This window comes from Sparus aurata, chromosome 10 (assembly GCF_900880675.1).
Source record: "Sparus aurata chromosome 10, fSpaAur1.1, whole genome shotgun sequence".
NCBI lineage: Eukaryota > Metazoa > Chordata > Actinopteri > Spariformes > Sparidae > Sparus > Sparus aurata.
The window spans coordinates 14,555,889-14,570,232 of record NC_044196.1 but is presented as its reverse complement, the minus strand read 5'-3'; the positions used below and the strand labels follow the sequence as shown (position 1 = coordinate 14,570,232).

At 43.3% G+C, this 14,344-nt stretch overlaps 1 protein-coding gene across 1 annotated transcript; it reads left to right on the top strand.

Annotated features, from left to right (window-relative positions):
• The first annotated feature begins 5,197 nt into the window (after positions 1-5,197).
• Positions 5,198-13,654, top strand: LOC115589597 (complement C1q-like protein 4). Its single transcript, XM_030430582.1, has 3 exons — positions 5,198-5,480; positions 9,922-10,050; positions 12,554-13,654. The coding sequence occupies exons 1-3, from the start codon at positions 5,399-5,401 to the stop codon at positions 12,826-12,828; spliced, it is 486 nt and encodes a 161-aa protein (XP_030286442.1). The 5' UTR covers positions 5,198-5,398; the 3' UTR covers positions 12,829-13,654.
• Positions 13,655-14,344: the final 690 nt, after the last annotated feature.

Genomic DNA, 14,344 nt, shown 5'->3' with positions numbered 1-14,344 from the left:
GTGAGGTGAACAGGTAAGGATGCCGGCAGCTTTAGATGAACAGCGGAGGGATTGATTACCCTCTCCACCTCAAATGGACCAATGAAGCGTGGAGCCAGCCTGCAGGATTCCACTTGCAGCGGAAGATCTCAGGATGAAAGCCACACCTTTTGTCCAGGTGCGGGGATGCGGTGAAGATCTGCAAAGTGTTGGCTGCTCCGGTTAGAGCACATAATGGCCTTTCAAGCCACCCTCCACACCTCTTTACACCGGGAGATGTGAGCCTGGACGGAGATAACAGCGACATCTCGTTCTTGAGCAGAGAGCAGAGGTGGTTGGTAGCCATAAGCAGTCATGAACGGAGTCATATCTGTAGAGGTCGAAGGAGCCCCGTGGAAGGACGATGAGATGCCTTACTCTTTGCGCACACCACACAGGCTGCCACAAACTGATTTATGTCTTTAGCTTGACCAGGCCACCAGAAATGCTGACGGAGGAATTGTAGCGTCCGCTGGGCTCCGGGTGACAGCTAAGCCTAGACGAGTGTCCTCACTGAAATAACTGGGACCGGACCTCCTCTGGTACGAAGAGGTGATTAGGTGGACCAGTGCCTGGATCAGGATGAGTATGTTGAGCTGCTTGCACAATTGTCTCGATCTCCCAGGTAGCGGCACCTACGATCTGAAGAGAGGCATGATGGTTTCAGGGTCAGGAGGGTGAGTGTCATCGGAGAAGAGGCGTCCTGCTTCTCATTCTTGGACCTGGGACGGAAAGAGAGGGTGTAGTTAAAGTGACTCAGGAAAAGAGACCAGTGAGCCTGGCGGGGGTTTAATCTTCATGCTGAACGTAGGTACTTAAGGTTCTTGTGGTCAGTTCAAATGAGAAACAGCTCCTGGGTTCCTTCCAACCAATGTCGCCACTACTGTAAGGCCAAAACCACTGCCAAAGGTTCTCTGTTACCCACTGTTACGACTTGCTCCGAGGCCGCAACAAAACATGGATAATTGACGCGTGATGAAACAAGGCAGTTACGTTTATTGACGATAACACAAATTAAATGTACAATGGAGTGTGGAAGTGTATGTCAGTGGTGTGGGAGAGTGCTTGTATGCTAGTCAAATGTGAGGTGCATGTTGTCCGGTGCAGAACAAAACAAAATAAACAACAGCAGCAGCAGCAGCAGCAGGGTGACGATCCTGAGGAAGAGAGAGAGCGAGGACTTGAACCAGCAGGCTTAAATCAACTGCAGAGCCAGGCACAGGGGCTCCCAATCAGCCATCCACTGCAACCTGCAACACAGACACAACCACACCCACTACACACAGGACACAGCCAAGGGCTGAGGGCCGTAACACCCAAAGCATAGTTTTTCTCCACTGGGGAGAGCCGTCGGGAGAAGTAAGCGCAGGGATGCAGCTTGTGAGTCGTAGTGCTGGGCTGAGAGAGAATGGCCCCCACACCTGAGTAAGATCGATGCGTCCACTTCCACCACAAACTGGCGAGCCGAGTCAGGATGCTGAAGAATGGGGGCATGTGTGAATAACCCCTTCAGTCTCTGAAAGGCAGCATCAGCGGAGGGGGTCCAGGTGAAGGGGGAGCTGGAGGAGGTTAGTTGGGTGAGAGGGGCGGCGACTCGGCGGAAGTCACGGATAAATCTCCAATAGAAGTTAGCGAAACCCAGAAACGGCGGCAGCTGCTTACGGGTTGAGGGGGTAGGCCATTTCTCCACAGCTTGGATCTTGACGGGGTCTGCTCTGAAGCCGTCCTTGAGCAATAACAAATCCCAGAAAGTTGAGTATTTAATGCCATCTTCCACTCTTACTTACTTAAAGTACCATCCTTCTTACCCACAAATAAGAATCCTGCCCTGAGGAGGGGAGACGAGGAGGAACAAATGAGGCTCGAATCCTTGGAGCTGTTGATATATTCCTCCATCGATTCTCTCTCGGGGCCGGACAGATTGTATAGGCGGCTGGATGGGAGAGTTGCACCAGGGAGTAAGTCGTAAGGGTGATGAGGTGGCAGGGACAGTGCTCAGTCTTTACAGAAGACTGGGGCTAAATCTTGATACACTGGAGGAACACAGGATAAATCTGGAGGTTTGGTAAAGGGCAAAGTCAGTCATAGTCACTCGGGAGTCAGGCCCCAATCAATGTGGGAGTTGTGAAGTTGTAACCAGGGAAGTCACAGCACCACTGGAGAACAGGGGGAGGGAATGACAGAAATTATTAGTAAATTCTCAGATAGCCTACGTTTAAAAAAACTTACGAGCGCAGGCTCGTTCCAGCCTGTCTCTGCTGCAAGAATTCAGAACTCCATAGAGTACTCTGCTGCAGACTGAGATCCCTGTCGTAAAAAGAATAATCTGCTCGCTGCCACGGAACCCTGCACTGGATGTTCAATATCTTTCCTCAACTCGCTTCTGAAAGAAGCATGAGAGTCCAGAATCAGAGAACCCCCCTCCCATAATGCTGTCCCCCACTGTGCTGCTTTTCCTCTTATAAGGTTCGCAGTATAGGCAAAATGGGACTTGTCTGATGCATAGCTATTAGGCTGTAAGTCAAAAACGTGTGAACACTGTAACAAGAAGCTACTACATGAATCTTTGTTGCCTGAATAATGCTCTGGTGGTGGAACAAAAGGCTCTTTGGTCGGGGGTGAAGAGGGTTGGGCTGTACCTGCGCTGGTGGTTGTGCAGAGAGCACGGTGACTTGTTGGCCAAGCTGGGTGATGTTGGCTGTGAGTGCTTGGAGGGCTTTCATGATCTGTTGGAGCATCTGATCGTGCCTGCCCATGAGGGCTCCTTGAGCATTTAGGGCCTGAGCAAGAGAAGTCGGATCCGCTGGGTCCATCTTTTGGCCAGATGATTCTGTTACACTCTGGTTGAACCTAAAAGCGGACATGAGGCTGGAGCCTTATTCCTTATTTGACACACACGTAATGTCACAGCAGGTGAGGGTTGGGGTTGGAGACTGCTGGGAGTGGGTCCAAGAGATGGAGGATGAAGGTGTGGTAGCTCATGGAGAAGCTGGAGAGCTGCGTGGCATGAAGCCACTCGGAGTAGTGCACGGCAGGTGGAGTGCTGCAGAGGGACTGAAGCGCTGTGTGGTGTGTAGCTGTTTGGAGGAGTGCAGGGCAGGTGGCGTGCTACAGAGGTGCGGAGGAATCGGTACACTGAAGTGGAGTCACTGGTCAGTCTGAGATCATGAGGACTGAGCCATATACTGCGTGTGATTAATGAAATAATCTGGCTGCAGGTAGCCTGAGGATCTGGTCTTTAAAGCGGGTGCTGATGATCAACCTGCTGCAGGTGCGTGTGTTTAAGATCCCTCCTGAGACTGCAAACTCCGCCCAGCCTTCCAGTGCACCTCTGCAAGCAAACAGAACACACAAGCACAAAAACACAACACAGACATCTGCAGCCATAGATTGTGACATATGATCTACTCTACGGTGCAGTTCTCACGTTCCCTTTCAGGAATTTGAAAGTTTGCAGCTTTTGTTAAGACGATGATCTTGATTTCTCAATGAGTTATGAAACAACGCCTCCTGATACTGTGTGAGCTCACATTTCCCAGAGAACAGCCAGAGAGACTTTTATTGTCATTATCATAATAAATCAAAGTTCCATCATAAAATACACGTCATCATTCATTGACAGATGAATGAACTGTGTTGATATCTCTGTTAGAAATGTATGGGTTGATTTAAGGATGTTATGCAGTTATGTACGTTCTCTTGTGCCTTGTCTCAGTGTCTTCACTCTGTGGACAGAGTCACTGAGATGAGGCAGTTTTATGTCATGAAAGTGACAATAAACATAAAAGTCTGATGGTCCACAGATGATCTCACGGTCAGGAATTTGAAAGTTTGCAACTTTTGTTAAGACGATGACCTTGATTGCACAGTGAGTTATAAAAAAATGCCTCCTGATACTGTGTGAGCTCACATTTTCCAAAGCCAGAGACGGTCGTTTATTGTCATTATCATAATAAACCAAAGTTCCATCATAAAATACACTTCATTGTGCCATATTCATTGACAGATTAATGAACTGGGTTGGTATCTCTGTTACTGCGCCAACACATGGCTCACCTCTTACTTATTTGACAGACGTTTGAATGTTCACATTAACAACTACATGTCCTTCACTGCTCCCCTCCTATGTGGCGACCTTCAAGGGTCAATATAAGGTCCAATCCTGTTCTCCCTGTATATGCAACCTCTAGAGGATCTGCTGAACTCTGCCTGTGATACATCTTACCATTTGATGATATGCAGTTGTACTTCTTGTTTAAATCAAATAACTTGAACAACCCGACCACCCCTCACAACTGTCTATCTTCTGTCGCAAAACTTCCTCCATCTCAATTCTGATAAAACTAAGGTCCTTGTGATCGGCCCTGATTATTTTTGTAAGGTCAGTTATCTTAACCTGCCCCTCTCCAACAATATCAAGACCACCTCTAAGAATCTAGGTACACTGTTTGACCAACATTTGAATTTCCAACCTCACATTACTAAACTCTCCCATTCCTGCTTCTTTCAGTTGAGAAACTTTGCTAATATAACTCCCTCTTCACAGGCATCACTCAGTCCTAAGTAGCTCGACTTTGACCGGTCTTAAATTCAGCAGCTAGGTTGTTAACAAATACCAGTTGTCAGTCAAATATCACCCCAGTTCACGCCTCAATGGCTTCCAGTAATGAACAAATACATTTCAAAATGTAATTAATCATATAAGCAATAGATTTTATATTATGTGTGTGGGTCATAAGTGATTATTGAGAGGACATATTTTTATGACTCTTTGCTAAGATTTTTTTTAGGAAAATCTTTTAGACCCCTGTGACCCGGGTCGGAAATATAGATGGATTTAAGGATGTTACGGTCTTATGTACGTTCTCTACTGCCTCGTCTCAGTGCCTTCACTCTGTGGACAGAGTCCCTGAGACGAGGCACTTTCATGTCAGGAAAGTGACAATAAACATAAAGGTCTGATGGTCCACGGAGGATCAACTCTTTAATTTTGGACACTGCATGACCTTTACCCCCCTCACATCTTGTGGCAATTTTGTGCACAAGATGTCACAAATAAAATCAGGCAATTTGGCAAAATATTGTGCTGAATAATCACCTTCCTAGAAATTCATTTGATATCACACAACCTTTGTCTTTTCTCTTTTTTACAATCTGTGATAAAACTAAATCAAAGTTCATTTCAATAATTGTTCTGTTTGTTAGTTTCTTATGGTATTACTCATCGTCTTAGTGTTGATGATACTTCATACTGAAAGTAATGTAAATCAGTGCAAAGGTTGACACAGCCTTCCATATAAAAGCAGCAGCAATGATCCTGTTGATCAGCTTTGGAGACGAGTGAAGACGAAAGAAGAACATTTCTTCCTGCAAACCCAACATGAGTGACCTTGGGCAATCCACGTATGCCATGGCAGAACAACTGATAGCTTTGGAAAACAGGCTGAAGACACTGGAGGGAGGTAGAATGAGACTTTCTTCTTCAAAACTTGAATTGATAATTTATTAAAGAGCAACTTTTAGTTTTCTGTGCCTGTGAAGGAAGATGTTGTGGATTTAAAAAGAAAAACAAAAAAGTGACATTTAATAATTAATTAATGGTAATCAATATCAATATGTATTCAAGTGCTGGTTTTGACACTGAAAAAGACATGTTTTTTATAAACAGCCTCAGGAGTGAAGCTGCTCTGTAGTCAGGCTAACAGACTGTGGCTGGTGGATGTGTTAATATTATTTATTTTCCTACCTCATTCAGTATGTTGGTTTTTCCAGACAACCATCACCTATATTCATATGCATCTGATGAACCTCAGTCTTATAACTTTGAGGCTGCTCGGCCTCCAAGGGGCCAGCAAAGAACAAAAATTAGGAGAAGTAACGTCCAATAGCAAGAAATTGATTCCTAACACAAAGTTCAAAAGTTTGTTACTGACAACAGTTCAACCTGTAGGGGAGACTGGGGTAAGATGAGCCATATTTCATATTTAGGATCACTACATCAAGGCAATCATTGTTTTGTCACTATATATTTGCATATATTTCAGGATGTTGTGCATCCCTTCAGACAAACAGAATGAGTGTAAACAGAACTGGTTCGATAATATAGCATGTCCAAAAAATGTGGTCTTGTGGCTCAACTTACGTATGGGATAAGTTGAGCCGGACCCCTACTCCCCCCCCACCCTTGTCCTCACTGCCACCCGACTCCTCCCTCACCTTCTCCCTCCCTACAGTCACTTCTTCACATTTATGTATATTTTTATTTATTAAACACAATTCAATAGGTACAATAACTTTTTTATTATTTTTGCATTAGGGCTGTCAAACGATACATTTTTTAAATTGTGATTAATCACATTTTGTCCATAGTTAACTCGCGATTAATCGCAAATAAATCGCTATTTTTTTGGCACATTTTTTTCTGTTCTAAATGTACCTTAATGTATTTTTTCATGTTCTTAACACTTTCAACAACATAAGAAAGGGAAAATATGCTTGCTTTATGAAAATGTTTATTCAACATCAAAAAATATCCTCTTATCCTAAATGGGATCCAAATATGATGATGTCAAATTTTGGCGAGGGGGGGGCTGGGCTCTCTGCATCTGCCATGTGTTTGGCTTGCAAATGATATCTGATACTCAACGTACTTCAATGGCAACTAATTTCATGTCAACAGTACGTGCAGATAACTTTTGTCCTATCGACAGAACCATCTGGCATTGTTTTGAAAGTAAATTTGCCGTTCATAAGTCCTTTCTCCATTTCCTTTCACTTTCGCTTTTCAGTCCCCTGTGTTTTTCCCGAACACCAACCCTGCTTCTTCTTCTTCTGATTCCCTTTCTTATTCTTCTGCCACCCTCTGGATCAAGACTATAGGTGCCACTGTCGGCCGTAAATCAAAAAATGCAAGTTTCTTTTTTTTTAATACCAAGCGTTAATCACACGTTAAAAAAATTAACGGCGTTAAGAGGATGTTGCGTTAACGAGTCATTAACGCGTTAACTTTGTCAGCCCTATTTTGCATATTACTGCTAAACAACTGTTTGTAAAAAAAACTTTTAACATGAGAATACCCTAAAGTGCGCTTGGGATGAGAACATGAACAGCTGTGTTTTGGAAAGAAAACACTAGAACTGAATTCTTGGTCCAGAATCATAGTTTCTTGGTGGCCTTGCTGACAGTAAGGTCAGTTATGGACTAGTACAGCGGTCCTCAATAGGTGGCCCCCGGGCCGCATCCGGCCCGCCGGCCTCCTGTTTGTGGCCCCCGAACTGTTATTCCTTCACCATGTATTTTGGTTGGGTCAGGACGTGTACACCGGGACTTGTCTCCATGCCAACGATACACAGACAGCTGGGTCACTCACCGCTGCGAGCGCAACTTTTAACCTTCACTTTCATTTTCGCAGCAGTTCGCGTATTCACATTTCGCCGGTGGTAAGAGATTGAAAATGGGCATGTTCCAAGTAAACTGCTATAAAAAGTCGACAGTGAAAATCAGCAACTCAGAGAAACAGTACTTGAAATTTGCATTCGCCTCCCTCCATCCAGGTCAAGACCCACGTATCTGACAGTGCAGCGATAACAAATACATAGTTTTACGTAACTTGACAAGTTCCACCAAGCTTCATCACAAATTTTCAAACATATACATTGTAACGGACGGGGAGTTTCTCCCGGCAAACACCCTTTCACTCACGGTGCCAAAATTTTTATCATCCTTGTTAAAACTCAACACCATTTATTTACAGAACAAACGACGTGAATTAACCCACAACCATCTTACATATCATCTTATTCACAAACACATTCACGAACCATAGTTACACCAACAGAATACCCAAGAGTCATTGCGCCATAGTCCACAAGGGGCATTACAATATGCCAGGAGAAGCTGTGATGAAGATTTCCAATTTGAAACGGCATCATGAGACGAAGCATAGGAATTTTGAAGAGACATTCCCTCAACATTCAGAGATAAGCACAACACAAATAAATGCACTGAAATCGTCAGATCAAGCTGCAAGCAGGATTCTTGTCACATCTATGTCACAATGAAATAAAATAATGCATGACTGAAGTGATCGGGCCGGGACCTCCAGCATGCCCTGGGGCGGTTTGCAGCCGAGTGTGAAGCGGCTGGGATGAGAATCAGCACCTCCAAATCCGAGGCCATGGTTCTCGACCGGAAAAAGGTGGCCTGCTCCCTCCAGGTGGGAGGAGAGTTCCTGCCTCAAGTGGAGGAGTTTAAGTATCTTGGGGTCTTGTTCACGAGTGAGGGAAGGACGGAGCGTGAGATTGACAGACGGATCGGTGCAGCGGCTGCAGTAATGCGGTCTTTGTATCGGTCTGTCGTGGTGAAGAGAGAGCTGAGCCGAAAGGCGAAGCTCTCGATTTACCAGTCAATCTACGTTCCGACCCTCACCTATGGCCATGAACTCTGGGTCATGACCGAAAGAATAAGATCCCGGATACAAGCGGCCGAAATGAGTTTCCTCCGCAGGGTGGCAGGGCGCTCCCTTAGAGATAGGGTGAAGAGCTCTGTCACCCGGGAGGAGCTCAGAGTAGAGCCGCTGCTCCTCCACATCGAGAGGAGCCAGCTGAGGTGGCTCGGGCATCTGTTTCGGATGCCCCCGGGACGCCTCCCTCGGGAGGTGTTCCTGGCATGTCCCTCCGGGAGGAGACCCCGAGGAAGACCCAGGACACGCTGGTGTGACTATGTCACTCAGCTGGCCTGGGAACGCCTTGGGGTCCTCCCGGAAGAGCTGGAGGCAGTATCCGGGGAGAGGGAAGTCTGGGTGTCCCTGCTCAGGCAGCTGCCCCCGCGACCCGGCCCCGGATAAGCGGAAGAAAATGGATGGATGGATGGATGGATGAAGTGATGGACACAATGTTTGAAGGCAAACAAAAAGAGGAAATATTCAACTATGTATTTTAATTTAAGTTAAAATGGAAATGACATTTTATTTTAGTTCGTATTTTGTTGTTTAGAATGAAAGGGACATTTTGTTTTGAATATTTCAGTATTATTGCATGTGGCCTGACCGACCTCAATACATGGACCTCTGAGTCATTGAAAAAAATCTTTGTGGCCCTTTAAGATTTGTATTTGAGTACCCCTGGACTAGTATCACATTTGAACAATCTGAACTGACACTCTCATCCTCTCATCATCCTTCCTTCCTTCCTCTATCTATCCTGTCTTCTCCATCTTCGTTAAACTCCTCCCTTCATCTTCCTATCGTTCCATCTATCCCCATCTCTCCCTCGATCCATCCATCTCCCACCTCCGCTGGGTGGCTCAACTTACCCCAGAGCTACCATTTTGACTTTATTAGCCCCCACAGCTAAAATGGTCCACTTTTATGCTAGGTTCATGACCTCATGTTGTAGCTCATAGATACCACAATTGATGTATAAAACCAATTTAAAATGATCTATTTTGGTCTAAACACAATTCTCATGAAACTTATAATAGACTAAATTCACTTTCAAGAGTGAACTTTTTTTTTTGTAAATAAATGTCTAACCACTTTACCCATGTGGTTCTTACCTTCACAGACTCCATGAAATGATGCCTTCCTCATAAATATTTGGTCACATGCTCAATGTTTTTTACTGTTTCCTAGCAACAAGGGGTGGCTCAACTTACTCTTTGGCTCAACTTACCCCAGTCTCCTACTAACCTTCAACCTACAAGATGCTCTTTAAGTCATGTTTGTACGGAACAGGATTAGAGTCAATTCAGAATTCTGAGTTCAAATTCAGATTTTAAAGTCAGACTTGTGAAAAAAAAGTTAGAACTCATTTCTTTTTTTTCAGTGGCCTTAATCCTGTTCTGTATGTTTGTATTATTGCATGTCAATCAAATAACAAGATGGAAATATGTTATTTCACACAGGCAAAACCAAGGTAGCATTCAGTGCATTGATAGAGAAAGGTGGGGCATATGGGCCATTCAACACAGATGTAACTCTGGCTTACAACAAAGTGTACACAAACATTGGTGATGCCTACAACAGCTCTACAGGTAAGAACATCACTTGTAGCCTAAATCAACTGTAACTGTTAGATTGTTGATACATTTTGCAAACTGGCGTCATGATTATACTGTAGCTGTATATCATTTAGTGTTGTCACGATACCAAAATTATGATCTCGGTACGATACCTGCCTAAAATATCTCGATACCAATACTGAGACGATACCACAGCGAAAAACTAAAACATCATCAAAAGTAATAGACTAAAATATTAGATGACATAAGACAAAACAAGAAGACAAGTGTCTTCTTGTTTGTTGTTCATTTGTCTTGTTTGCTCTCAGAGATTATTAAATAACCAGATTTTCCATTAAAAGCTCAGTGCTTGTAGTAAAAAAAAAAATTAACTACAATTTTATTCAGCATAAAAATAATGAACATAAATAACATGAACTGTAAGTCTGGCAATTCATAAAATAAGATAATACTTTATTCATCCCACAAAGGGGAAATTTGCAATTTGCATTTCATGTTGATAAAGTTCCAACCCTGGATTATTAACCTGCAAACTACATTAGTGCACTAAAGTACAACACAAATGACCCAGACCTGGTGAGGGCCTGTGCTCTAATCAGACCATTTTCTAATAATATAAATTACAATATATATTATAAATTATTGACAAAAATGTACATGCTATAATTATATTACTAGTACTCATTGACTTAAAATAGATAATTTATAAGTGGTGTTGTTGATGAGCATACTTGTGAACACCAGCGTATGTTCTGGTAAAGTTGATGTTACCAGTGTGAACGTTGTGTTTGCATACAAAGATGTGTGGAACCACATCAGACTGTTAAACAGTTAGCTTTACCCCTGACTGCCTCGTGCAGCTCTGATGTTAAAAAAAGTTCGCTTGTCACAAAAAAAAAAAAAAAAACTCGCTTGACTTCCATCCGGGGGATATTTATGTTATCTATTGCTAAACTGTAGCTCTTGGAACTCTTTGAACAAATCCGCATGTCTGTCAGCTAGATGTTTCGCAAAGGAGGGCGTGTTGGCTTCCTTGGTCATTACGGATTTAAAGCATCATTTACAGACGGATTTGTGGTGTCAGTAGTCTTGCCCTTACTGTCGGCAATGTAAGCGAAATATTTCCATATCTCGCTCCGTGCGTCTGCTTTTTCAACAAGCCTAGGACGGTCAGCAGGAGCATAGGCGCCAATCCCGTGGGTGCTCCGGTGCTCGAGCACCCACTGACAACGTTGAGCACCCACTGGCCAATCGGGATGGCCGATCAAAAAAAAAAAAAAAAAGAGTAGCCTACCTGCGTAGGCTGAGAATAGCCCCTCTCACACAGAGACGCTGCATTAACACTGCAGCGGCGGTTCGTCAATTCTCCGCCGTTGGTCATTCACACAGAGCGAAGCACCGCTGGAATAAAGACGAACCGCGATGTAATTCACACAGAAAGCTGCGCTGCCGCTCCTAAAGAGACGTGACGGTACACGTCATGATGATGACGTCGGGGTGTTTCCCAGGTGTCCCCCCTGTCACTCTAAACCCGCGGACCGTTTATTATGTGTAGTGATTGAGAACCCGGCCCCCTAAACATCCTGGAAGATGAAAGAGTTACGTTTTTCGTGCTAAATTACATTATTACATAATCGCCATCAGCAAACAGGTCGCTGCGTGACTCTGTCACTTGCGGGGACGGAGGCTGTTTTCTGGGGGAAAGTTCACTGAGGTCTCTGTCGGGAGGGCTGACCATCGCGGTGATTTCTATCAACACAACCACCTGAGTGAGCTAAAGGTTTTTGCCGGTGACAGACGCTGTTTTTGGGGCAGAAATGTGATGATGAGTTGGTAGGACAGGCTGGAGGACGGACGCTGCTCCGCCTACAACTGCGGTTTTTTTTTTCCTCATGTAGCCTAAGTTACCAACGACAGTTACAGTTACTATGTTACTTTTGTTTGGTCATGTAACGTTAATCGTTAGATTAGTCGACCAATCGAAAAAATTATCCCTAGATTAATCGAAAAATAATCGTTTGGGACAGCTCTAAATAAAAGTCAGTTTGTGACAATCATTACCTTGTCATTTTCATTTGAGCACCAAAAATAAAATAATAATAATAATAAATTGAGCACCCACGGGCAAAAACATAAATCGGCGCCTATGGGCAGGAGCACTCATGCTACTACTACTGATAATTTATCTGATGCTACGATAGCCTGATAAAGAATCAGACCACCTGTTAAATGGCATCAGAATGAAGGAAATGACTTCTACTCCACTAAAAGATTTTCGAGGGGAGAAACTCCAATCCTATGTTAAAATTGTCACACTGACATTTGTAATGCTTTCTACACCCATGCATGAAGTGGATGTATTTGTTTCCGTCACTGAATATTACTGCAAAATTTAGATGCATGTCCAGAAATGATTCATCTTTGGCTACACACCTCTACCATGTTGTAATTATTACTTTCACTTTCAAAGCCTTTCAGAAACCCATAAAACTGATGAACTCTGTTGTTTTCACAGGTGTCTTCACTGCACCTGTTGCAGCTGTTTATCATTTCACCTTCTTCTATCATGCTGGAGGACACCATGCTTCAAAGCTGGAGCTCTTTAAGAACAGCCAGATGATAGCCAGGTCATCTGATCACCAAACAGGCTCTGACACAGCTGATAATGGAGGAAATGCAGTTGTCCTGCAGCTGCAGCAAGGAGACAGGGTTTATGTGCGCATGCCCGCAAGTCATCATGTTTGGGCAGCTGACAATAGCACCTCATTCAGTGGTTTCCTTCTCAGTTAGAATCAGTGAGAACCGATACATTTGGAAAGATGTTTCCAACAACCTGAGATCAATGATGCACCGACTCAGTTAGCATTCAAATGTACATTTAGATTAAAACAGGTAGCTGTTGCTGTCATATTACTGTGATCAACCAGAATATATCATTATTCCACTGAGTCTGAACTAATCCATTTACTGTTTCATGTCATGAAAGTGATAATAAATATCACAAGCCGATGGTCAACAGAGGATCAGCACTTTCATTTTTGACTCTACGTGAGCTTCACCTCCCTCAGGTCCAATTTTGTGCACAGTCACATCAAATTTACCAGATAAAACTCAAATATTAAATATTTAATCACTGATTTCAGGTGTGAGCGAACTTCGAGTTTTTTCCAATATGATTCTGCTTTTGCTTGCTGTCTTATATATCCACCGTGATATTACAATATTTAAGTTGTTGGGAAACTAAATACAAGTAAACTCATTATAAAGGAGTTCAGCCTGGAGGGGGTTCAGACCTCTTCCTGTGTGTCTGTACAACAAGAGGATATATGTGTGGAGAAGTTTAAGGAGCAGGTGCAGGTGGAGGATGTTTAAGATGTTGTGATGTATGAAGAAAGAAGAACAATGTGTCTTCAACCTGGAAAATGTCACGACCAGGTAAAGAAAGATTGAATAACAGCTTGAGTGAAATCATGTACATCCTGTTGTTGTCTACAGTTAATGTGTGTTATCTCAAAGTGCTGTAAGAACTGAGGAGAGACTGCCTCTCCTCAGTCATGTCTGTGTACTGCTGATGATGGCTCCTGATGAAACAATAAAGATCTACTTAGCATCTGAATATTGTGTCACCTGGTTTGTGAGCACAAACTCTCATCAGCACAGAATAATCAGTAAAGATCTGCTGTAACATCATCTTTGATTAGAAAGTATGCGCTTGGATGTCATATTTATGGAAGTTCTGAGAGGCAAGTGTGGAAAAAAATGTGGGGATCTATTTTCTGAGTCTGATCTAAAATGTCAATGGAGCAGCTAATTGTAAAATTGTATGAAAATCTTTTTAAAATTGAAATAGTCTCAAATATTCCTCGAGGATTGTTCTTTAAAAGAAAAACCCATTAGCCACGCAAAAATAAAGATGGCTACCATTTTTCCAAGGTTGCTGCTATTCCCAGTCTGGAAACAATATTTTTTTTGGGCAGATAAATTGAATTTATATTTTTCTTCTTCATAGCTAAGGAGAGGCTTAGAAGCCATCTATAGTATCCTCTATTCTAGCATTTTCAGTACAAATTAGCAATTGTTAGCATACTAAAACTCCAATGAATAATATGGGCCAACTGACATATCGATAGGGCTTGAATATAAAATGAATGTGGGCCGGTGTTGTAAAGTGGGGAGCCAGTGGCCTCTTCCCAACTTCCTGTATCCTTTCTCAGACCATATACATTTTTAAACTCCACCTTTGCAGACACAGGAGGCAAGATAGGGGAGAACAAAAAGCGAGCTTTAATTTTACCAAAGCTGTACA

Excerpts from the sequence above, each read along its gene's own strand:
- LOC115589597 (XM_030430582.1), top strand. The coding sequence starts at position 5,399 with ATGAGTGACCTTGGGCAATCCACGTATGCCATGGCAGAACAACTGATA. Across the intron at positions 5,481-9,921 it reads GCTGAAGACACTGGAGGGAG|GCAAAACCAAGGTAGCATTC; the intron begins GTAGAATGAGAC and ends TATTTCACACAG. Across the intron at positions 10,051-12,553 it reads TGCCTACAACAGCTCTACAG|GTGTCTTCACTGCACCTGTT; the intron begins GTAAGAACATCA and ends TTGTTTTCACAG.